Source organism: Peromyscus eremicus, chromosome 22, assembly GCF_949786415.1.
Source record: "Peromyscus eremicus chromosome 22, PerEre_H2_v1, whole genome shotgun sequence".
NCBI classification, from domain to species: Eukaryota; Metazoa; Chordata; class Mammalia; order Rodentia; family Cricetidae; genus Peromyscus; species Peromyscus eremicus.
In genome coordinates, this window is record NC_081437.1 from 9881940 (window position 1) to 9906859 (window position 24920).

General features: G+C 40.7%; 1 protein-coding gene across 1 annotated transcript in view; it reads left to right on the forward strand.

Moving 5' to 3' along the window:
• The window catches only part of Lrpprc (leucine rich pentatricopeptide repeat containing), an 87621-nt gene that overhangs the window by 45812 nt on the left and 16889 nt on the right, over positions 1-24920 (forward strand). Inside the window, exons 24-30 of the mRNA XM_059248409.1 lie at positions 7788-7912; positions 8346-8452; positions 15928-15996; positions 16683-16773; positions 21535-21677; positions 21798-21906; positions 24768-24894. Of these exons, the coding sequence (XP_059104392.1) occupies positions 7788-7912; positions 8346-8452; positions 15928-15996; positions 16683-16773; positions 21535-21677; positions 21798-21906; positions 24768-24894 (771 nt within the window). The remainder of the gene's footprint in view (positions 1-7787; positions 7913-8345; positions 8453-15927; positions 15997-16682; positions 16774-21534; positions 21678-21797; positions 21907-24767; positions 24895-24920) is intronic.

The following is a 24920-nucleotide window of genomic DNA, read 5'->3' on the forward strand; positions in this document are numbered from 1 at the left end:
ATCCTTGAGAGTCTTTTGCTGGTGAATAAGTGCACCAGGGTAACCCTTCAGACACCAGCAGCCTGTGGCTGTGTGTTACTTGTTAGTAGAGGTCTCTGGTGACTATTTTTTAAGGAGCGTGTAATGGTATTACATTAAACTGTATCTGTGGTTGGGTGTGGTGGCAGACACCTATAATCCCAACACTCCGGAGGTTGAGGCTGGAGGCTTATAGCAAGTTGAGACCAGTCCGGGTTACATAGTCAGTTCTTAGGCAATCCTTAGTTATAGAACAACACCCAAAATCCAAAACCTAAAAACAAATCAGGCACAGTGGCGCACGCCTTTAGTCACAGTACATAGGAGGCAGAGGATGGCATATTTCTGTGAGTTCTCAGCCAGCCTGGCCTACTCATTGAGAACCCACTGTCCAAAGAAATAAATACATGAATATAATGTTTCCTCAAAGTTTGTGTCTAATAAGTGCTGGTTATTAATGAATATAAGAAACAAGGATCCTCTGGATTTTTCTTCTTATGCCCCATGACTATTATCCAGGTCATAAACAGACCTCTCCTAGTGTTCCTATTTGATATTCAACCACGTGTACCAATGCAGTTATTCTATTTGAGAAGTGTTTCTCTTTATGGGAAAATCAATTTTGTTGGTAAGGCAAGATTTTCTGAGGTTGGCCTTTTCCCTTGGCAGTGCCCTCGTTGGTGGCCAGTTTAAGGCATTATTTGTAGAGTAAGTCCTAAATTGGTGCTTTTTTTTTTGGTTTTTTGAGTCAGGGTTTCTCTGTGTAGTTTTTCGCCTTTCCTGGAACTCACTTGGTAGACCAGGCTGGCCTCGAACTCACAGAGATCCACCTGGCTCTGCCTCCCGAGTGCTGGGATTAAAGGCGTGCGCCACCACCGCCCGGCCTAAATTGGTGCTTTTTAAGGAGGGAGAATTCTCGTGAGATGGATTAAGCACTCCTTGCTTCTTTTTATTTTAGATTTTACCTGTTTGTCTTCTAGTCCCTGGATTAATGTAGTTTGTAGTGTGCGTCTCTTGTGACTAGGAGTTCCTGATTTTCCTGTGGGCTGACTTTATAGTTTAAAATAGATGGTTCTCATTGTTTCTCATAATTTCTGGTAGTTTTAGTTTTATTTGGTAGTATAATGACTGTATATATGAATGATAGTGTTGGATTTAAAATATAAAATTGAAAATATCTCTTCTAACTAGCTTTCTGTTAGGAAATGTGTATTTGTGCATTTGGATGTACGCATACCCAAAATAATTGATTGGCCATTCAATCATAAACAGCTACCAAGTTAGATGAATGTACAAATCTTCACCTTCACAATCGCAGCATTCCATTCTTTTCCAGAAGTAGTGATTCAAACAATTGCTGTGTACTGAGTTCTCATACTCACAGCCAACTTTAAATAGAAATCCTATAATTAATATGCTTCCTAGTGGAGTTTTTTGATTGTTTAAAAGGCCCATCTCTGCAAATTGCATGTGGAACTCTCCACGGGGATTTGAAAGAAATGGGCCCAGCGCCCAGAAGAAAGAGGCCCTCCTACACTACTGGGCAAAACCAAATAACTAACAAAGAAAATGAGGTCACGGCAGAGGAGTGTCTTACAAACAGGAGTACTTTGAAGACAGAGACGTGAAAAGTTTCCAAAAGAGGTCTGCAGATGGGGCTCGTGAACCAGGCGAAGTGGACAGAGCGTGAGCTGTGCTAACGTGGAGCAGGCTCTGTCTTTCTGCTTGTTAGAACAGCAGATGCTAGTCTCCCGTCACATTTGCTGTCCTCGCTGTCTGGGCTGCGGACGTGGGTGCACTGGACGCAGACACGTAGAGAAGGTAGTCCCTTCTCTTCTGTTTGTTTTGTGTGTCTGCTTCTTTGTCTGTTTTGTCTCTCCAGAGACAGCCTCCATGACAAGGTCTTTATGTTTGATCTGTCATACTAAAAACATGTTGACTGCCCTAGATTCATGGGAAGAGTAAAACTGAAACAAAGGAAACTTCATATTTATAAAAATAAAATAAAGCAAAACCACTCCTCTAGTAGCATTTCATTAGTAAAAACTGAGATAAAATATTAACTTTGAAACTTTTATTCAATTATATTTTTTCTGATAGAAGATAGCTAATTAATTCAGAATCATGACAAGTACCAAGATTAACTCCGCAAGGCCACCCAAATGGCCACAAGTATTTGATTTGATTTAATCACATTGACTTTTCAGTAATATCAATCACATAATTGACTCTAGCAGGTTATGAGCTCATCTGCAAAATGAGCCTTACTTATTTATTTAAACTTGGGATAAAATTATGAAAACAGTTTCAGAACACCAATTTAAGGATCTCCATGATTTCATTTATTTTCGGCATGTCACTGCAAAAGACTCTAAAGAGGATATCATTTTCACGTTACAGTTGTAAAGCAAGTCTTTAAGATTCGGTTGGCTTTCATTTTGAACTGACTTTTCAACATTTGGATAAAACACAGGAAATAATAGCTTATGTTACATGTATACTGTAAAATTGTTTTGTGGGTTTGGAAATAATGCATTTTGTTTATATGCATTTGATAAGGGAAAGCAAGATCGTCATAGGTTTACATAATTATAAAGAATTTGGTAAATAACCCACTTTTATACTATCCATGTGATAATATTTAACAGTGAACAAGAAAGAGAGTTGAATGTTTGTGCGCTTCCTGTTGTTACAGTCTTTAAGCCCTTTATTTACATGCAGTCCATTTGAATGTTCCGTTAAGTATTTTGTTTTGCTGTAAATTGTGTGTATTTGATTCAACTCCTTATTGATTGGGGAGATGACAGAGGTCCTCTGTTACTAAAGCAGAAAGGACTTGTTCAAAATGAGGTAAGAGAGCTTTGAGTAGTCCTCACAACACACTAAAGGAAACAAACTCAGAATACGATGCCGTTTCAGACTCACAGGTCTCCTTAGATCCATTTGGTTTGTCGCGTGTGGAAAGTATCCGAGGCTGCTTAACTGGATTATAATAAGTACAGATGATCAAAGCGCTCTAATTTCTGCTTTCCATTAAGGAGTTTTTGTGTGTGCTGATTTGTGCTTTAATCTATGCACGGATATTGTTCATTTCTCTTCCCAGAACTGTTGCTAAATTAATGTTGAGTTCTTCATAAATGTCCTAATTTCCTTAAGGTGAACTTGTAGAAATTTAAATTTGAAACAGTGTAGCCTAGCTACATATATGTCACATAAATGGGAGGCACACTTCTAAAATGCTGGTTATTCTGGGGTAAACACTCCCCTTCAATTTGAGCGTCTTCATTTGTACTGGATACTTTTATTAGATGTGGGCATGCTTGCCTTCTAGAGTAAAACTCTTTATATGTTGAAAGGAAATTAAGGAGGTTTGGCTCTTTTACTCCATTATTGCAATTAAGAATTTAGCATCATCAGTGCCAAAGGACAAAAAGTGTTTCATTTGCCCTAGGGGGACAGGACAGTGATAAGATGATTTTTCGTCAAGGATCATTGGGTCGTAATTAAGTTACATTCATGGCTATTGCTTTTTGAAGGATGATTGGTAAATGACAGGCTTCATGTGCTTCTTACGGACAGTGTGCAGGAAGGGTTTTTTCTGCCTCTGTCAGAAAATCCTGTTGAGCCTGATAATGTAAATGTGGCATTTTACTCTGAACAAAAGAGCAGGGAAATGAGCTATCTTGTCTAATCATTCAGTTGTTTAACACCGACTTCCAGTTTAGACTCAATTGGCTGGAAAGCACTTGACATGTGAAGTTAGTGCTGCTCCGAGCGAGCGCATGTTTGAGTAAATTTTCAAGTAAGTGACAGCTAAATTGTACCTAGGGAAATTACAAAGCCTTCAACACAGTTAATTTTTGGGGAGGATTAGTTGTAATTGCAACACCAGTCTCCTTGAAGATTTCTCATTTATAGATGATGAACGGGGGAAAAACAAAAAAGAAAACCCTTTGGCTCTTTGAAGGTGCTGGTCCTCTGGACAGAGCAGCATTTGTGAAGGCAGCGGTTCTTCCTGGACCATTTCACCCTATTCTAAACATAGTTTTTATTTGTTTCTTTTTTAAATGCTGCCCACCTTCACCTCCATCTACTTCTCTCTGGCGATTTCAGATTTGAGGGCTGTTGAATTAAGTCCTTCGGTAAATTGCTACTTCACTACTACTTTATGCATAATGTTGAAGTACTTTATTCCAATTAAAAGCTAATAGTTGTCATATTTTTTGTTGCTTAAATTATGTATCCACCTTGGATTCGAAAGTCATTTCCTACAGATGTGTGAAGAGACTAAGTCCAAAGCTACAGATGTGAATAGACAGTTGTCACAGGTCTTCTAGCTATAGACGTTCAGCGTTGTGTGGAGCACATGTATGACGACATGTATGAAGGGCTGTCAGTGAGGAGAATCTGTCTCCTGGTACCTCCCGGTCTCATTTCTGGCCGGGCAAGTGCTTCTGTGAACGTGTGTCAGCCAGCTTGTGGCCGAGCTAGCCTGTGTTCTTCTGTCGCTGATTCCTATGAAAGACTGCAGTACTGGACAACCTTAGATTTGCCGTGTGGGCAAGCATCGCAAGTGCAAACAGTGCTGTGCACTCGTACAGATATGTAGTTTATATGTAGAGTCGTATTTCCCATAGAATTGAAGTAGACTCTAAAATGAATATTGAACGGGCCACTCTGATTAATAAACGCAGTTCTTTTTTAAGTTGTCAAATTTCTTACTAGACGTGTACTCTATAGGAATGTGTAAGTGCCCTTAATCATCTTTTCTCTACTTTTGTCTTTATTTCACATGATTTGGTAACACTTGTAAGTTTACATTAGTCAAAATACTAGTTTTCAAAATTGACTGCTTTTTATTAACATATAGTTTTAGTTGTGGGAATTATTTTATGTAATCCCTCAATATATATATTTTAACAGGGTTTTTGGTGTTTAAAGATAGTGCAAATATATTTTTGTCTTAGAAATAATAGTGTGTCATGCAGTGGATCTGTGTGTGTGTGTGTGTGTGTGTGTGTGTGTGTGTGTGTGTGTGTGTGAGAGAGAGAGAGGGGGGGGGAGGTTTGGTTTGTGAAAACAGTGGCTGGAATTTGGTTTTCATACATAGACTTTACAATTGTATACCAGACTTTAGGCACAGAATAGACTTGAAATAACAGATTCAAAAAAAAACTTTTGAATACAGATTTAACATTAAAAGATTTTTTTCCAAAGGACTATTATTTTTAACTACATTTTCAGTCATTTCTGGTCTGCCAAGTGTATGAAGAAATCATAGAATACTTTAGGACACAGAGGCTGGGGTATGCTGGCTGGCAATGTGCTGGTCCACATTTTGTCTAGGAAATATCTTCTTCCCTTTTTTCTTTTACTTAGTCTTTTCTTTGCTACTTAGTATTTTCATTCTACCTAACATCAGTGGTTGTTGGAGTGACCCACGTACATGACACGTGACCCTAATCAGTAGAGATTAGAGCCAGCTGGGAACCTGAGGACCCACGTGCAGTGGTACAGCTCTCTTAGTTGAAGGTCAAAATCTGGAGTCCTACAGATGTGCAGGTTTTTCCTTTCTATCCCCTGTTCCCAGGTTCTACCCAAAAAGGTCAGAATGATAGAAAGGACTTTCTGCTTTAAGTGACACCATCACCCACAAGGTGCATGTAGAGAATAGAGAGCAAGGAGCCGACACGTCATTTCCTCTACCCTGCCTTCTGTCCGGTCTGTAGGAAGTGTTTTGTAGATTGAATTTACCCTGTGGGCAGCCTTAGGGAGTGCTAACATATATGAATTATTTCCACTTTTCTGTTCTTGTCTTTTCTGTTGTTGTTCTGGGCATGGATAATCTTCAGAAGCATATATTTGGAGACTGAGGACTATTAACATGTCGCTTTGATTGACAGAGCAATTATTCATTCATTTATTGATATTTTTTGACCTAATGTAGGGGAAATACAGTTGAGACAGTGCTGTTCTGGTTTGGGAGTTGATCTGAAAAAGCAGATCTTGCTGTCTCAAAAGATGGTATGTGTTAGTTTTCCTCTTGCGGATGTGTTCATAGTTTTCCATGAAGGGGAATTGTGGGAAGGCAATAACTGAGCCTGTGTCTGAAGCAAGGGAAAATACTGATTATATGAACCTTTATAGCATATGTGGTAGCTACTATAGCATTTCCTTCATATGACAGTAATCTAGCCTGCAACATCTACTTTCAGTTTGGAAATTAACCTGTAATTTAGTCTTCACCCCAAATGACAAAAATTCAAATGACTCAGTGGGGTGCCAGAAGATGCACTGTAAACAGGACTTGGTGCGGGGTACAGCCGTCTTGGCTTTGGTGTGCTCATTTCCCGCCATGGCAGCTCATCATGCACAGTGAGCGCCTCTTTATTTTACTTTCCTAGTGCAGTTTAAAAATCTTAATCCAGATACAGTAGTAATCTAACCTAGGGCAACATGACGTGTATAAGGGGAAGGATGTAAGGCTTCTAACTACGTTGTGAAAGGCTTTCTTCTGGGAGAACTGTCGGCGTGTGTAAGGGAATGAGTACGTTCTCCAGAAGGAGCCTCTGGTTGTCACCAAGGGCGCTATTTGTCTATATCTTGAACGGTGCTTTAGAAATAGATCTCCTGGTGTCTTTGTTGTTGTAGTTGTTGTGTCGTCTCGTAACAAATGATCGCCCTGGAAGCAGTGGTGTTTTCACAGTGTAGTATGTAGCAAAGTGCTTGGACTGAGGGTCAGGGACCTGCTCCAGGGCCACCATCTGCTTATTCTGTACTTCAGGAAAAGCCATGATTTTAAAAAAAAAAAAAAAGGAGGAGGAGGAGGAGGGCATTGGCCAGGAGAACTGCCTCTGATATCTCTGGGGCTCTTTGGGGCCTTGTGAATTCTTCACACTCACCTGTCCTTTCAAAGGGAAAAAGTACATGCTTAAGAAACTCTGACTTAGTGAAATTATCTTTTTATTTTAAATACCACATTTAAAAAGGTGCCGTGACTTTTGTTTTGTTTTGTTTTGTTTTGTTTTGTTTTGTTTTGTTTTGTTTTTTGAGACAGGGTTTCGCTGTGTAGTTTTGGTGCCTGTCCTGGATCTCGCTCTGTAGACCAGGCTGGCCTTGAACTCACAGAGATCCACTGGGCTCTGCCTCCTGAGTGCTAGGATTAAAGTTTTACGCCATTGTGACTTTTAATGAAGCTTTTTTTTTTTTTTTTCAAGAAGACGTAAAGTTTAGAATTGTATAGTTCGCTGATCACTAAGAATAATCTCGTAGTGTTAGGAGGACCTGTTGTACTTCTGAAACTGGGGCTGTTTCCTACGCACCTAGTAAGGCTGTGGGATGGAAAGCACTGTAGCAGTGTGGCTCAGTGCTTGCACACACCTGCGAGCTGCCTAAAGCTTCCAGTCTGAAATTGTGGCTGGTTCCGAAGGGACCTGGACTAGTGGGGAAGACAATGTGACAGTCTTGTTTTTAGAAGTAACAGCCTGATACCGGTTTATTGTGCATACTCAGATCTTTTTCGCCTTCCCCCGAACACTCTTTAAGAAGCAGAGTAATAAAGACAAAGTGAGGAAACAGTGGACGGGCCTGAACTCTCGTTTAGAGGGAAGGTGGTCCTGTCTTCTCCATGCGGGCTTAATGGTTTTGTCTTAAGGGAAGTTGGCTATTGACGGTTTCCTTGCTCATTATATGTCTGTCCACATTGTTTCTGAGAGCCTAAACTGAATTTAGATACGTCTTTTTCTTTGTTGTCAATTTATTTTTCCAAGGGGTGATTTACCTGCCGCGCTGGAAGCCAGCCTCGAATGCCATGGGAGATATAAACAATTACCCAGGATTCATGACGTCTTGTGTAAGCTGATAGAGAAAGGGGAGACCGATTTAATCCAGAAAGGTTCGTAACTGTCCACCTTTTTCTTCTTGCGTCTTTAGTCTGAATGTGGAGCTGTGAAAGGAAAATGTAGGAGCAGACAAATACCTCCAGAGAAACTGCCAGTCTTCTGAAAGGAGGTGCTTCTAAATATTTGCAAAACCCCTGCTTTTCGCTCTCTGTTCCTTTGGGAATATTGCCCCTCTGTTATTTCATGTGCACGCTACGTGTTGGTGGTACACCATTGTTGATCTTACCCTCCCTGGCTCTCTTTAGTGCTAGTCTTCAGTATTTCATGCCGTCGATATGTGCCGTCAGAAAAGGACTACGATAGTAAATTAGATAAGGCTGTAATCTTTCTAGTCTCCATGTTTGTTCTTTTTGATTTATCTAGACCTTCATGATACTGTCTGTGGTTTTCTCACGCTCTATGTGTTCTCCCTTCTCTGCTGTCTAGCAATGGACTATGTGAGCCAAGAGCAAGGGGAGATGACGATGCTGTATGACCTCTTCTTTGCCTTCCTACAGACAGGAAATTACAAAGAGGCCAAGAAGATCATCGAGGTATGCTCTCTAACTTTGCAATGTATAGCTGTTTAGACTCTTAATTAGAATACATTTAAAAATTTTAACCTTTAATTATCCTTGTTCTGATTCCTGTTAATAGAATTCAATCCCAATAATAATGGGAGGAGGGGGCTCAGCCAGCTTTATTGTATATAATTACAGTACAGAAAAGCAGTCTGGTTGTATATTGAATTTGTTTCCTCACTTTGCTAAATTCACTGTTATATATCAAAATGATATTTGCATATTGCATCTTGAATTGTGAAACAATTAAATTAAACTGGTATTCCGGGGTGTAAAGTTGCTAATCCTCTTTGCCAAAGAATTCTTTGTTCTTAAAAGCAGTAAAATTCAATTTACTGCAGACCAGGCTCACGTTTATTTGTGATGCTTGTCTACAAGTTAATCAGCCAGACAAGTACTGTCTGCCCTGGTTTGGCATTTGATTTAAATTTTCTTTCTTTTTGTCCCCACTATGGTAAGCAGCTTATAGGAACTAAGTGACAAGCCTGGCCTCTTTGGGATTAGTATATTTTATCAAGGCTTTACTGAATTTTTTCTTACTGGAATTGATAAGGCAACAGCTAAGGGAAAGTCTGTCCAAATGGTGATTAATTTCATTATCAAACAATTCTATATCTAGTAAGAAAATATTCCACAGAAAGTAGACGTGGTGCATTAAAAGTGCCGCCTTGTTACTGAAACCACTGCTGTATGAACACCGACGAAATCACATTGCTCCAAGTCAGGCTTGGCTGGTACCCCTGTCTAAAAGTGTACAGAGTCCCAGGTTGGCTCTCGGGCTCCTTATTTTTGTATAAATTATCCCTGGTCATGGGACTGAAGATGTAGGCACATGACCCAGAACGTCATCACTGTGTCTTCAAGACAGGATCTCACTATGTAGCTCTGGCTCCTGGAACTCACTATAGAGCAGGCCGACCTTGAACTAAAGATCCACCTGCCTCTGCCTTCCAAATGCTGAGGTTAAAGGCCTCCATGCCTGGCTTGTATCTTCAAATGTTTTTAAAGAAGAAAAAAATGAAGTGTCGGAGATTGTGCAATTAATGCAGCACCATCTTCAGTTTTTCTCTGTCTTGTCTGTAGACAGTACTTCTAAAACTCCAGTAGTTGATTTGTATTGTCTAGAATGGTCTCAGTGGATCTGAAGGTGGAAGAGCACTGTCTGCCTTCCGGGTCTCCTGCTCTGTGGCACCGTCCGGGGCCGCTGACTGAGGCCGACCACTGCGCCCTCCTCCTCGCTCTGGAGTAGATGCAGGACCTAGTTTAAAAAAAAAAAAAAAAAAAAAAAAAGCAGAGCCTTAAGAGTGAGTTCCCTTTTGCCATCTATTAAACTTTCCTAAGCTGCCTTATCTACAAGAGGGAATGTGATACCTGTCTTTAAGGCTCAAGGCTCAATCACATAATGTGTGTAAAGCAGCTTGCACATTTCCTGGATTATGGTAAGTGATCAATAGTATTAATTCTCTTTGCCCCTCAAAGGTAGGGATTGTTTTGTCTCCTTTGTTCTACATGATTTCCGTGTGATGCTTAATGTAGGGTCATGTAGGTAGGCAAGAGAAAACTGGCTTTTAACACTTTACGACTTTGCCTGTGTGGTCAGTTAGGAATGACGGTTAAAAACACTGGGTGTGTATAAAGCTGTTGAGTGCATAAAGAATTCTGTGTAGGGTGAAGGAGGTGACTCTGGATAGCTTCCCTTGCAAGCACGGACATCTGAGTTCACATTTCCAGCACCCATGGAAAAAGCCTGGGCTAGCAACATTTGCCTGTTCCCTAGCAGTAGAAGGCTGAGGCAGGAGAGTTCTTGAGGGTCACTGGCCAGCCAGTCTAGCTAATCAGTGAGTTCCAGGTTGAGTGAGGGACACCGTCTCAGGAAATGAGGAGAACAATGAAGAGAGAGATCTGGAGTAAACCTCTGCCTCCACATACACAAGCATAGGCATGTACACTTGCATGGAGCACACACGCGCGCAGAAAAATAAATAAGAACGGTACGACCATGGCAGTGGCCAGGGACAGGAAGGGGCAGTGGGGAGTGCGGTCCGTGAGAATGTTCTCAAGGCTTATCTCATTGACAAGGCTGAAGGGCAGGGTTGTTTTTTGCTTTGGTTAATGGTTTCATAGCTAATGGAGGGTTAGCTCTGGGGAGAATTCCTAACACTTCTTGTTATTAAAGACCTAAAGTTTTCAAGTGACAAAAGATACAAGCAAGATTGAGTTTATACATAACATGATCTGTTTTGTTTTTAAAATGAGCTGGTGTGTATACATATACTATGTGCTATGTAGTAGTTTATTTCTTCACATGGGTCATTAAAGGAGAGTGAGTTATAGCTGATTTTTAAAATATCTTAGGTAATTTCTGAATTCTTCCAGTGAGTAGGTTGTACTTGGAAAAAGAATTGTTTTCTTCAAAGGGGACTAGAATGAGAAAACAGTAATAAAACAGAGTTAGTAAGTTGAGTCTTTAGGAGCTATAGTGACTCCTTGAGCAGGAGGTTCATGTGAAAGAAGTCTATCTGCAGCTGGAAAATGTTGACTGGCTTGAGGAATGTGTGGGGTCTGAGCATTTAGGAGAGTCAGTCTTTTCTCCCTGTGTAGAAATTCAGGGCCTCTCAGGAGGAAATGCATGTGGAGCAAATGGCGGCATTTAAGTAAGCATCCATGCACTTACAGCATTAGGAAGCAGATAGGCAACAAAGACTGGCCGCTCCAGCTTGTTCTGGGGAGGACTGAGAACTCTTCAGAAGGGTGTTCGAAACCCTCGGGACCAGAATAAGGAGATGGAGTAAGTCAAAGAGGAACAGATTCTGGGTACACCCAGGAGGATCCTGGGAGATTAAGGCAGGTGAGGGTAATAAGGATCTCAGGGTTGCAGGCATGGGAATCTTTTGTGATTATACTGAGTGTAATGGCATTAGTTAGCAGGCGGTCACTGACAGCACCCCCTGCCATGAGTGGTGGACATGTGCTGGCAGTCATCTGCAACCTCCTGCCAAGGTGACTGATGGCATCTAAGCAGCTTCCCATTTTGACCAGTTTCTCTCCTTTCCTTAACACGTAGATCATGTCTTACAGTCTTGTCAGTGAGGTAGACCTTTAAAGTTTTTATTGAATGGAGTAGTTGCTATCAGAGGAGTTCTGTGGAAAGGAGCTATTTCCGAAGAGGTATTTCCAAGGATAGATGTCTAGGTGGATTGGGAGCTGACAACATGGAAGTATTCCGGGCCAAGGATGCTGACGGTGCAGAGGCCCTGAGAAAGGGCAGCGCTGCCTTCTTTGTCCTGTCTAAAGACAGGAGTGTCGGTGCGTGGTTCAGTACTCACCCAGTGTCATGTGTTCTCTGTATGACGTTCTTCCCTGGGCTGAGCTCTTGTCCATTTACCAACTCATCCTCTGTAGACCCCACATTCTGGAATGAACTAGACCATCAAGAACGCGTTACAACCTAATGGTTATATGAGGAAGATAAAGTTCGTGAAGAATATTCTGTACTTTGTTAGTAATGATCAGTCCTATTCCCCGCCCCAAACTGCCCTGTATATAGAACCAGGTATAAATTACAGGTCTTATTTTAAAATATGTCAAGTGTAAAGACTCCATTTGAATACTTAGTCATCTAGTCATGTTTGTGGCCTTTCTGTCCTTTTCTTTCAATGACTGATTTCATTTATATATAATTAGAATTAATGGGTTCATGTATCTTACTTAGTATTTCACTGTAATCAACTACTCCTTCATTTCCCTGCATGAAATTCATTAAAGGCTTCTCTGAGCATTTTAATGATCACATTGTTCCGCTGGGTAAATGCAATACAATTGATTTGTTTCTCTCTCGAGAAATTTTCCCTCCTTGACGAGTCGCCATCGACCACCTCTTCACATCTGGCTGGCATCCTCGGTTTTCAGACCATTTTCTCCAGGTAGTTTCTGGGCGTGAGTTAATCAAGTCAGAAATGAAGGTGAAGACCCTCTTTCTGGTTCATCCTGCTAGAGAGTTGAGTAGAAACCAGGTCTTCCCAATTTTAATATAGCGTTCCTTTTTAGAAATTATGTTCAGATAAGATGGTGTTTCTCTGTAAAGAGAAAAACAAAATGTCACCTCATTCCTTTAGCTACAGTTTAAGTATTTTACTAACCTCCTAGCCCTGGCATGTTTCAGAGCATAAGATAAAATGGGTTTTGTCTGATCCGCTTTGTGAGAGATGCCATATTCGATCAGGAAAGGTTAAATAATGGTATGAAATTTTACAGAGCTCCTAAAGGTTTCCATTAAGAAGTCTGCCATCCAACTCCATCCTTAGCCGTCTGTGTGGCTCAGTTGTCACTCACTGCTGGCCGTGGGCCAGGCACTACATAGTGCTGGTCACAGATGAGCTTTCCCCATAACTCCTTCCCTGGGACTCAAACCTGCATCTGCAGCTAGCCAGTGTGACTGCTGGGACTTTGTCATCCTGAGCCTCGGAGAACCGATCTGAGAAAGAGCTGGGGCTCAGAAAGTCAGGTGGTGGCAGCCATGGAGTTTGAGGTCAGGACAGTTCCCATTTCCTGTGGCTTCTCCAGCACTCTTCCTATCTCCGTGCTCTCCAGACAGGCCACCCCAACTTTTGAATCTATCAGAACCGCTTTCTCTGGAGTTGTTTCCTCCTCTGCTCATCCCCTTCCTTCCAAACCGAGGGAACTTGCTGTCCTCTGTGGGGGCTCTCACTTTGGTGGCTTTAGGTCTGACACTAGAAGTTAGGATTCTAGTGCAGTCTTCATTTCCCTTTGTTCTTTACTTGAGGAAATTACAATTTTTATCTCAATTTGCTTTCCTTAATAGGGTCCAAGTTCAGTCCTTGTACACTGTGCTGATTTCAAAGCTTCTAGAATCCAATACCAGTTCTCCTGACATAACACCTGATGAAGAGGACCATGGCTAGTGATAGGCTGTTCATTTGATTTGCGCAGTGGCGTTTTGCTCTTTAATACACCTGACATTTGTAGAGAAAGGGACAGAGGCTAGAAGGCTCACTGAGTGCTGTGGGGCCCGCTCTCCTCCCAGGTCTAGCCTGGCTGTAGGGCCACAGAGTTGAGCCGGCCTCTGGGGAGCCCTGTGCTGTCATTTTGCTTTCTACTGCACTGGCTAGAGGGAGTGGCCATGGAGTATGTTTCATTGAAGTCCATTTTCGTCATTCCATTAGTATTAGCAAGAAAAAACAAAGCAAGTAAAAATTTACTCTATCAGTCAAATTTAAGTTCATATGAAATAAAGGTTGAAATGCAATAGAAAAGCGTTCATGTCCCTTCACTTGAAACTTGTTTTATATTTATCTTTATTAACATGCATAGGCATTGTACCCATAGAGTAATGTCCCAAAGTTACCAAGTGATGAAAACATTTTGTTTTAACTTTGTGCCTATGCAGTTGAGCTCAGGGTTGTATTGTTAGAACTGCAGAAAGCTGTGCTTTAGGGCACAGGAACTTGGCTAGAAACAAACATGGCAGTCTTTCTCCTAGAGTAACCATTTAGCCTCACCGTCCATTAAGTAAATTATATGTAAGGAAAATCAGAAAGAACTGGAGGTTACCTCATTATTTTAATGTGCACTAGCTGGCCTTTGATGTTATAGTTAACATCCCAATTAGAATTCAGTCCTTCCCTGTGTTTCATTGCGTTTTCTATTGCCGCTTTCAACTGCAGTGTTTAACTTCAGTAAGATGCTCAGAGATAAGCCAGAAGCGCTGGCTTCTCCAGCAGCCTAGGAGATTTAGTTAATCTGACCTAGATGTTCTTTTGATGATTGAGGTTTGTATATGAAAACAGTTCTCAATTTCAAAATGAAACATAGGGGGAGATGTAGCATCTAAGTCAGCTGTCCTGCCAGCAGCAGGGATTAATCAGCCCTGAACAGGAAGAGTTAGCTCCATGTTGTGCTGTTTAGATCTTATGGATTTGGATCAGCAATAACACTGGAGGTTGTAAGTGAATGTAGCTCTTGCATTTGCCATGTTCTAAAGAGGATTATTTGTTCTTTTTCAAGGGCTTTCTGTGTACATTGATGTTAATTTCATACTTGTTAAGATGTATGTCGAAACGTAGATGTGAGAGGATCCTTGAATGCCGTCCATGTCTGGATGTAGAGGTTAATATTTGAAAGTGCGTTCCAGCGGTCAGTTTCCTCAGCATGGGGTTTTATACCCCGGAGTACAGATAGTTCATGGTTAAATGAGAGCACACAGCTTAAACTCTGCCAGGCTCTGTCCTGCAGCTCAGGCTGCAGTGTGGTGCTTTCTACATCAGCTCTTCATTTCCAATTGTGCAGTGTCTTTTTAACTAGAAATACTGGGCTGCAGAGTGTGGTGGTGTGCTCCTGTAGTCGGCTACTGGAGAGGCTGAGGGAGGAGGACCGCTTGAGTCTGGAGGTCAACCAGGGTGACAGCAGTACCTCAGTCTGAAAGTACCAACAGCCCTGGGGTTTATAAATAAGCCCTGGTATTCTGGGGACACCTGGCTTTACACAGTGGAGAGAGCAGGCACAGTGTCTTCTCTACGTTGGCACGCAGCCAGGGCAGATGAGTATGTAGTTGTCTTATCTTGACGCTGTGATTGAAATGCAGTGTTCCGTGGTGAAACCCTCTTACAGATGATGCAAATGCTATCATTACAGGTACAAATCCTTGGAATTATGTTGAAATGGTTTGTCTTTTATTCCAATATCCAACATTGTGAAACATGTGCTTGAAGCCAGAGTTACTGACTAAACCTTCAGAATTTCTAATTGAGTGTATAACTAACATATATCTCAGTTATTGAAATAAGGCAAGACTAAACTAATGTTAAGTGCTTAGCTGGTTTTAAGTGCTAGGCAGCACATCCAGTGATTGGTAGAGTACTTTCATCAAAGTATGTTTCTTCTAAAAATGAAAGCTGCTGGGTTTTATTAAAATTAAGATTTGTTTATGGTTCTACATAGCAAATTAGTAAGTTTTGTCTGTTCAGTCTGTTGGGATGTTGAAGTAAGGGAATGGAGTTTTGTTGTGGGGGTGAGTATGCATGTGCATGTATGTGTTTATCTTTACATATTCTTGGGTTGATTTAGTTAATTACTTCTCCCTGAACTAAATAAAATGAGTCATTTTAGTATTTAAAGATTTTTGAAATGACATGCAGGGCCCTGGGTTTAATCCTAGTACCAAAACAAACAAACAAACAAACACACACATAAAATGAGAAGATTATAGAATGAATATTGAGCTGGGAAGGCGCATCTTGAAATACCTACGTCTTGTAGATATCCTTTAAACATGGGTTCCGTTACATGCTTAAAGGTCTGTGGTAACAGTGGGATCCTGCTGTAAGTTTCCTTTCGCACATATATGGCAGCGAGTTCGTTAGAGGAAAAAACTGACTTCAAGGAAGAATTATGCCGAATCTTATGTGTTGTGTGGTGGTTCTATTTTTCAGACTCCAGGCATTAGAGCTCGGCCTGCAAGACTTCAGTGGTTTTGTGATAGATGCATTTCCAATAATCAGGTCAGTATTTGATTTCTGATGTCTGAAGCACTTAAAACTCAGGAGTAAGCAAGTGCCAGCATTTGGGGATTCCTGAGATGTCCTTGTCAACAGAGTGTTCGCTCAGTGCGCCTCCAAAAAAATTACCGCGTAGTTTGTGTCCTGGGGGTACTTCAGAAGTCCAAGAGTGTTGGTCTAGGCCCTGGAGGTTTGCACCTGCCGCCTTCTACTTGGTGTGAGCAAGCCGGCAGTGGACAGTGTGTTGTGGCAGGAGGAGGTGCCTCTCTCCAAGCTCACTGCACCTGCTCTTATCACAGAGGCAAAGCCCTGGCACGAGGCAGCACGCTGTTAGGGTTACCCCACCTGTGTGCTCCCCACTGTTACCTGCCTCGGGTTCTATGTCACCAAGATGCTCACTGGAGAGTCTGTAACTTAGTTACTCGTGTTGTGTTGTTTGATTTCAAGGGCTTTAAACTTTAAAGCACCTTGTTACTGTAGTAAAATATTCACAACATGAGTGATTTGGTTTTTTAGCTACTTTCCAGTGCACAGCTCTGTGGAGTTAGGCAGGCCATACTTGACCTTGTGTCGTGGTTGACACTCAGTCTTTTGGTAGAGTTAACCTGTGGATAACACTCATCCTTGCTTGTGTTAACTGTAAAATACACTTCGTACGTTGTGCAAATCTATCTGTCAATCTTTTTAAGGTTCAAACTCTTGAAAAGTTGGTGGAGCTGACCCAGAAGCTGTTTGAATGTGATAGAGACCAGATGTACTACAGCTTACTAAAACTACACAGTAAGTGACAGTCCTCCTCCTGTTGGCCCTCCAGTCTGCAGGGGCCACAGCAGGGAAGGAATATTGGGCTTTGAAGAAGTCTGAGGGATTGTCAAATAGGCATCTTCAGCACGGGCCAAAGTGAAGGCTAGCTGGCCTTCTGCAGAACATTACACTGTATCACTAGATGTTGTTGAGAAGTGTTTATGAATCTGATGGTCCTTGCTGCAGTAATGAGAAGGCCAAGGTCCTCTGCTCAGTCATTTTCTTCTGTGCTCCTGGAGCCCAGAAGGGCAGGTGACACATCCCTGTGTTCAAGATCTGCTGTATTCATCCACACCTACAGGCTGGAGACTTGTGTGTACCCTGATAAATCCTGCCTGTGTAAGGAGGAATGGGGCGGACACTGAGATTGGATGGGTATGGAAAGAAAGATTTCTTTTTGATAGTTTTCCTTCTTAAAACTGAGAGCATCCTAACAATCAAAGTGGTACCAGGAACATAGGACATGCTGTGATGCTGTCTGGTTCTGTGGAAAGGTAAGCAGTACTCAGTGGTACCTTGAGTGTGAGTCAATGGGTTCATAAAATGATCCCACTTCTCTTTAGTGCTCTCGCTCTTTTGTGAGTTGTGTAGGAGGCTATTGGTTCACACTAGTGTTCTGCGCTAGGCCTGAGAGACCAAATCAAAATGAAGTTACTCAGCCTGGTGATCCATGCTAGCAAACCCAAACTGAATTATTTTACCTTGTGAGAAATCAGGAGAAAGACAGACACACAGCAGAGAAGGAGATAAGTGAGAGTGGGAATTGCCAAGTCTTCAACAGGCCAGTTAGTGTGACAGGGTAAGGTAGTCCCCTGCTTCAACGCTTCAGATGGCTGTCCTGTCCGCCTTTTGTTTGGTTGGTTTGGTTTTGTGTGTGGTTGGGGCGCTTCCTTCCCGTCTCTAAAGCCAACCTCCCCTTGCTCCGCTCATCGAGCACTCATGTTTTACACAGTGAAATAAAGGTTTTCCAAATCTTTTAAGCTAACTCAGAACAGAAAAAGAACTCAAAGCCACAGAATTTAATATTAATAGGATGTTTTGAGGATGACTGTCTTTTCCCTCCTGTTTTATGTAATCCTGAGGTAGCTTTCCCAGTCACTCCTGTAATAGCTGTGAACATACAGGCATAGGTCTTGTAGGAACATGCACATCTGTGTAAAAACTATGTATATTGTTTATTTGTTTTGTTTTTGTTTTTCCAGACAGGGTTTCTCTGTGTAGCCCTGGCTGTTCTGGAACTCACTCTGTACACCAGGCTGGCCTCGAACTTACGGAGATCCGCCTGGCTCTGCCTCCTGAGTTCTGAGATTAAAGGCCTGCACCACCACGACCTCTGTTAAAACTATTATTTAATATGAGCATATTACATTTTTTTTTTTTTACTCAGGTACAATGTTTTTCTCCATTTTAATCATCTATAAGTACTAATATACTGGTTGGATATCCTAGAATTCATTTTACTAGTCCCTTGTTTCTTTGAATAGATTTTAGTTTTCTGTATACCTAAATCTTGGTTTGTACCCTTAATTTCCATGTGACTGAATTCCAGGTATTTTTCTGAAGGTTGAAGCGTGATTGAGATTTTGTTTTTATAACCAAGTAATGCTCTATTCTGTTTATACCAGCACCCATGTTTGGCTGTCGCTATGATACTGAAGTGGAGGGTAGCCATTTTATTGATGGAGGTCATTTTATCCAGCTGTCTCTGTTTCTACAGACAGCGGATGAACTAATGGTCCTGTCTTTTTAACCATGTTTTTAGTGGAAGCTTCCTGAATGCCATCATCACCCTATCAACATTTTCTTAGTTTGAAGGTACTTCAGTTTGTACGTGGTGTTTTGGATTTCCTTCTTTTTGTTGCTATTGTATTGAGACAGGCCTTGCTTTGTTCCCTGGCTTCCCTGGAACTCAGGTATAGACCAGGCGGGCCTTGAGCACCTCTGTCTCCTGAGTCCTGGGATCAGAGCCTTCCACTGCCGAGCTAAGCCTCGCTGTCTTCATAAATAAAGAAGTAGACGTTCTTTTAGCATTTGTGTCCATAGATTGCTCTGTCCTAAGACAGCTGCCTTTGATTGGTTGTTTTGCATTAAAAATTCCTCAACTGTGGCTTTTATAATTTTACAGCCCTAGTGTTTTATTCCTTCAAGTTATTTATTTTATTTTCCTTCAGGCACATGTAGTCATTGACATTTCATGCTCTGTGGCCTTTCCTTCTTCCATTATTATGCTAGTAAAATGGATATATTGTGAGCTCTGAAGATTCACAGAGCATCAGAGTTTGCTGGCTGAGTGCAGAACGGTCACTGCACTTCTGTCTGCAGACTTCCTGCCTCCAGGATGTTCTTGTCAGCTCTCCGTTTGGTGATCTCCATCACTCACTATTTTGACTGCATTCTGGGTTGTTTGGAACTCTACATTGAGTTCAGTCTACACTCTGGGGCTTTTTTTTTTTTTTTTTTTTTTTTTTTTTTTTTTTTTTTTACAATAAGAAATAAATTCATTGGAAAACACAAATATTTATATTTTATTTTCACAGTTTGTAACAGAGTTTGGTGTCCTTGAAACCTCCAAAATTGATGATTTTTTTTTCTTAAATGGATTCATGGATTTTTTTTTTTTTTTAAAGATTTATTTATTTATTATGTACACAGAAGAGGGCACCAGATCTCATTACAGATGGTTGTCAGCCACCATGTGGTTGCTGGGAATTGAACTCAGGACCTCTGGAAGAGCAGTCGGTGCTCTTAACCTCTGAGCCATCTCTCCAGCCGGATTCATGGATTTTTAAAACCTGTTTTGTTTCAGTTATTATTTTTGATATTCAAATTATCCAGTCTGTGTCCAATGTGTATGTCCCTGTCCTAGAGCTAAAGCTACAGTCAGGCTCAGGTCTCTGGACTTGATTGCTGTCAGCCAGGGCCATCTCTCCATTACTCCCTTTTTTTTTAGTGGGTGGGTGTTGTTTGTTTTTCGAGACAGGGTTTCTCTGTGTAGCTCTGGCTGTCCTGGAACTCACTCTATAGACCAGGCTGGCCTCGAACTCACAGAGATTTGCCTGTCTCTGCCTCTCAAGTGCTAGGATTAAAGACGTGAGCCACCATACCCAGTTCAGCCATTTTGCCTGTTTTAAAAGAAGAAAATTCTCTTCTAATGGTTCATAGTCTGTATGGCAGATCCATACACCCATCTTGTATTCATTGCTTAGAATACTTGTGTTAGCTTTAGATGGCCCCTTGTTCAGAGCGCACGGCACTGCTGCCCTGACCCCGGGAGCCCCCTTCTGTTGCCCGACCTGTGCCAAAGAAGAACTGCTCCAGGGCTTGCTTCCCACACACACAGTAAGGGTTCTAGGGCTTGGAGGTTTTTTTTTTTTTAAATCAAGTTTTATACTTTTAAATATTTATCACACTTAGGTTTTTACATTACAGGAAGAGATTTTGATAAAAGGAAGATATAATTATAAGACTATTGCTTTAAAAGCTAATTGTAAGTGTGAAGTTTATGTCAGTTAGATTGACTTTATAATCAAGTGTGTATAAAAATCACTGTGAACTTGAGGTTAATTTCCACTACTTAAAACCAGGAGTTGCAACTGCGTGTGGCCTATGAAGATAGTCCTGCTCACCTTTTACCCTTGTCTTTGGTGCTGATTTCTAATTAAGTGTGTTAAAGTTTGTACTGCTATCAGTCACTAGTTGTTTAAAAAAACTTAAACTTAATTTTTTTTTTTTTTTTTGGAGAGACAGAATCTAGGGGTGCCACCCACTTTAGTGGTGATGCTTTCCCTCTTAGTGTAAGAAGTAGAAACAGGGGCTGGAGAGATGGCTCAGAGGTTAAGAGCACTGCTTGTTCTTCCAAAGGTCCTGAGTTCAATTCCCAGCAACCACATGGTGGCTCACAACCATCTGTAATGAGATCTGGTGCCCTCTTCTGGCCTGCAGGGATACGTGCAGGCAGAATACTGTATACATAATAAATAAATCTTTTAAAAAAAAAAAAAAGAAGTAGAAACAGTTGTGTTTTCCAGGATGCTTGTGTTCAAGCTTGCGTCCCTAATGTTTCTTATATACACATTTGCAAATTCAAACAAAAGGACATCTAAAGCAGGACTATTATTATTTGTGAAAACTAGGTATCACAACATTGAAGTAAGTAGCTTATTGATACAAAGACATCTACCTATTTCCTCTACAAGAGATTTCTCGCTGCCCCAAAACTTAATCAGCAGAATTGTACAACACCTGGGCAGAGATCCTTCACCAGCAGGTGAGATACAGACAGCCCTCTCCTCACCCAAGCCAAGGTACCTGGACGTTCCTTACATCAGAGCCTAACCATTCCTAACCATTCCAGAGCCAGAGGTATGTAAGGCAGTGTACATATTTTTATCATCTTTGCAGACTTGTTTCTGATTTTGATTTTCATATTGAGAATTTTTCAGTTACTTTAAAAACAAACTTTTATCAACATGATTTTCAAAGCTTTGGATAAAAGCCTGGGGTTTGTTACTATTTTTGTTTCTGTTTGCTTGTTTTGGCAGAGAAAGTGTTTCTGTGGCTCATAATTAGAAAGATACACAAAAAATCTCCTCACCTCTGTGCTACAATCACTAATGTTTCCTTTCTTTGACAACAGCATTTGGAACAATGCCTTCTTGAACCTAAAGAAAGAATTCCTAAACCTTTACCAGTTCTGCTTAGCATAGTCATTGATTTTTGATTAATCAAATTCTGCAGAAATAAATGGTGACTGGCAGCGAGCTGATGCTGTCTGGAATAAAATGCAAGAAGAAAACATTATCCCTCGTGAAAGGACATTGCAACTGTTAGCAGAGATCCTGAAAAACAGCAACCAGGAAGTTCCCTTCGACGTCCCGGAGGTAATTTGTCTTTAGCACAAGCCCAGCAGATTTTGTTACCGTGCATTTCTGGGCCCTAGTTTAGCCCAGTTTTATAGTGCAAAGGTGGCTGGATTTAACAATTTTTGTTTTGTTTTAAAGTTGTGGTTTGAAGATGACAGACCTTCCCTGAGTTCTTCATCACCCTCAGCAATAGAAACCAGGACTGAGAAGATGTTGTTGAAAGCCTGCAGATTGAGAAAGAACAAAGGTAAGTACCCACACGGTCCTGTTTCTATAGCACGCAACACGTGGGCTGAGTCTGGCACACTAGAGATTGCTGTTGGGTGGAGATATGCTCCAGGCGAGCGCAGTTAGATTAGCAAAGATATTGGCACCTTTGGGAAATTTTTAATTATCAGCATAATACAGGTGATACTAAGTAATTTATTAGTTGTGATAATATTATAATTTTTAAGCCAGTGTCAATTTGAGATCTTTATAAAATATTTAAAGATGGAAACAAGAACAAGGGAAGTAATTCTGGCCAGATGTTAAGAATTGTCAGGTTTCGGTTATGAGCACTTGAGAGGCTGAGTTAATGATAATACTCTTGGCTGGCTGGGATTTCTTTTTGAGACGGGGTCTCACTATGTAGCCCAGGCTGGCCTCAGACTCGTGACCCTCCCCCCTCAGCTTAGGGCAAGTGCTAGGATTACAGATATGCACCATTATGCCTCACTCATATATTACCTTTTTAAAGATTGTTTTTATTTAAACAAAAACATTTAACTAAGTGATTAAATATTACACAATCATTCCGCTAATTGTTTTAGCCTGTAATTCAGAGTTATGTACTGATTTTATATGTCTCAAGATTCAAACACTTAGCAAATATAAATGCTTTGAAAATTCAGTGCTAGGGCTGGAGAAATGACTCAGCAGTTAAGAGCCCTGGCTGCTCTTCCAGAGGACCTGGGTTCAATTCCCAGCACCCACACCTGTCTGTAACTCAACTTCTAGGGCTTCTTACACCATCGCACAGATGTACATGCAGGCAAAACACCAGTAAATTGTATATTAAAAGAAAAGACAATTCAGTGCTGATAGTAGCATCTGTTGGAATAGTTGTGATTCATGGGTTTGGTACATTGAAGTGTTCACATAAACAGTTGATAGATAGTAGGGATATCAGCTCCTATGGTATCAGAATACAGTATTAGATTTTCTGGTTTTGTTTATTAATTTTGAATATTCAGATAGTGCTTGGCCTGCATTTTCGCAACAAACAGTGTGAACTAACATTATAACCTAACTTTGTAGTCCCCTGTAAAAGAAAACATGTGCATAGTAATATTCTTTTGTGGCTTCACTCTTGTGTACCATGATTTTAAATGATTTATTTTTAGTAAATTTTGTTGTATTTTATTAAGCTTTGTTTTAAAGTTTGTGATGGCTATTGATACTGGCATTCAGGAGAAGAGACTCCTGAGGCCCCGTGTCTCCCAGAGAATCTAGGCGGTGGTTGCTGGGGAGATGAGTCCTTCCTCAGCTGTGCTGCCCCTGGAAAGGAGCTCTTGCTTAAGTAACAACATGCCCACGCTGGTGCCAGCGTCCCCAGTTAAATGCAGTGGGTCACATTCCACAGTGGTGACGGCGTGAAAGTAGGGTTGGGACTTGTGGGGAAGAAGTGATAAGGTGAGAATATCAGAGGGATAAAACAGGAAAATTGGGAGGCTGAACATGATCAAAGCACGTATTTATTTGTGTGAAAGAATAAGGGGGGAAAAGATTTCATTTCCTCCCATTTCAGATGGTAAAATACACTGAGTAGTCTAGGTGTCTGTTGGCATAGCCATTAACTAATATAATTCCTTCTTGAGTGTGTTTTTCTACCTTATGCTAGTGCCTGGTTTATATAGGCATTAACAAAAATTTGATACAAGGCCCTTAGTAATGTGATCACTAAAAGGGATTGTGCTTTGGAAAGCTTATTTAAAAGCTGATTAACTTGCATGACTATGACTATTCACACAAACCTAATCTCCTTCACTAAGACACCACTAATATAAATATTCTCAGACCTTGTCTTTTTTTCCTCTCCCAATTTAATTCCTAGTTTTAAATAAGATTTGGACATTACCACTTGAGTTTTATTGAGAGGATAATACAAACTTCCCTAACTTGTACATACAATCACAACTATTTTTGCCTGTTTTTGTGATCATTAACATCATGTTTGTACCTATCTACATACATTACGTTTTTCTCCAGCTGAGTTTTATGTTCCTAGAGGGCCGTCTGTTGTGGATCATTTTTCTCGATCTCTGTTGTGATGTGTTTATACACAGAAGAGTGGATTGTAGTTTCAATTGGCTCTTTAGAGCCAAGCAATTTTATTTCAGAAAAGTAAGTGACTGAAAAGTGTAGATACTTCTTTTGGTAACATCTTTTCATTCGCTGACAGTTATTGTGAACAAGTGAAATAAAACTGTTAATCAGTCAAACAAATGTTGCCTAGTTTACTTGTTAGATATCTGTATATTTGAAAATTGTATGTTTTTGTATAAGTCCTGTCGTAGCCAAATAATTTGATCTTCTAATTTTAGAATTATAGGCTATATTCACTTTAATGCTATTGTGTTGAAATATGAACCATTGTAACCACCCACTTATAGATTAAAGATAGCTTGAAAGTGAATCTTTTGCGCCCCTCAATCTAAATTATACCTCTGGTTTATTTGGACTTTAACACATGTTTTGTGATTTATTTTGAAACTGCTATCATCTTTTGAAGTCAGAAGAGCTGATTTTCATTTTTATTAGCAAGAACATAATTTATTGACCTAAGGCAAGTATAAAAAATAATTTGGAAAAGAAACCCTTTCAGACACCGTCATTTTAAATGGAGCAGTATTTCCTACAGCTGTCCTTTGTCTTCATAGTTTGAAGGATGATGGCATGGTCAGTGCCCATCTCTGAGAATTGGTGGATATAGAGTTTGGGGGTTTTGTTTTGTTTCTTGTGTTTTTGCTAGTTTAGAATAATGTTCTTGTGTTCTCTCTCTCTCTCTCTCTCTCTCTCTCTCTCTCTCTCTCTCTCTCTCTCTCTCTCTCTCTCTCTCTCTTACAGATGCATATAATGTCTTCCTCAGAGCTCAAAAGCAGAACATCGTATTTAGCAGTGAAGCATACAGCACTCTGATAGGCTTGCTGCTGTACAAGGACAATTTCACACAGGCAATGCTAGTGAAAGATTTGTGAGTACGAGTTCATTGTTAACGCC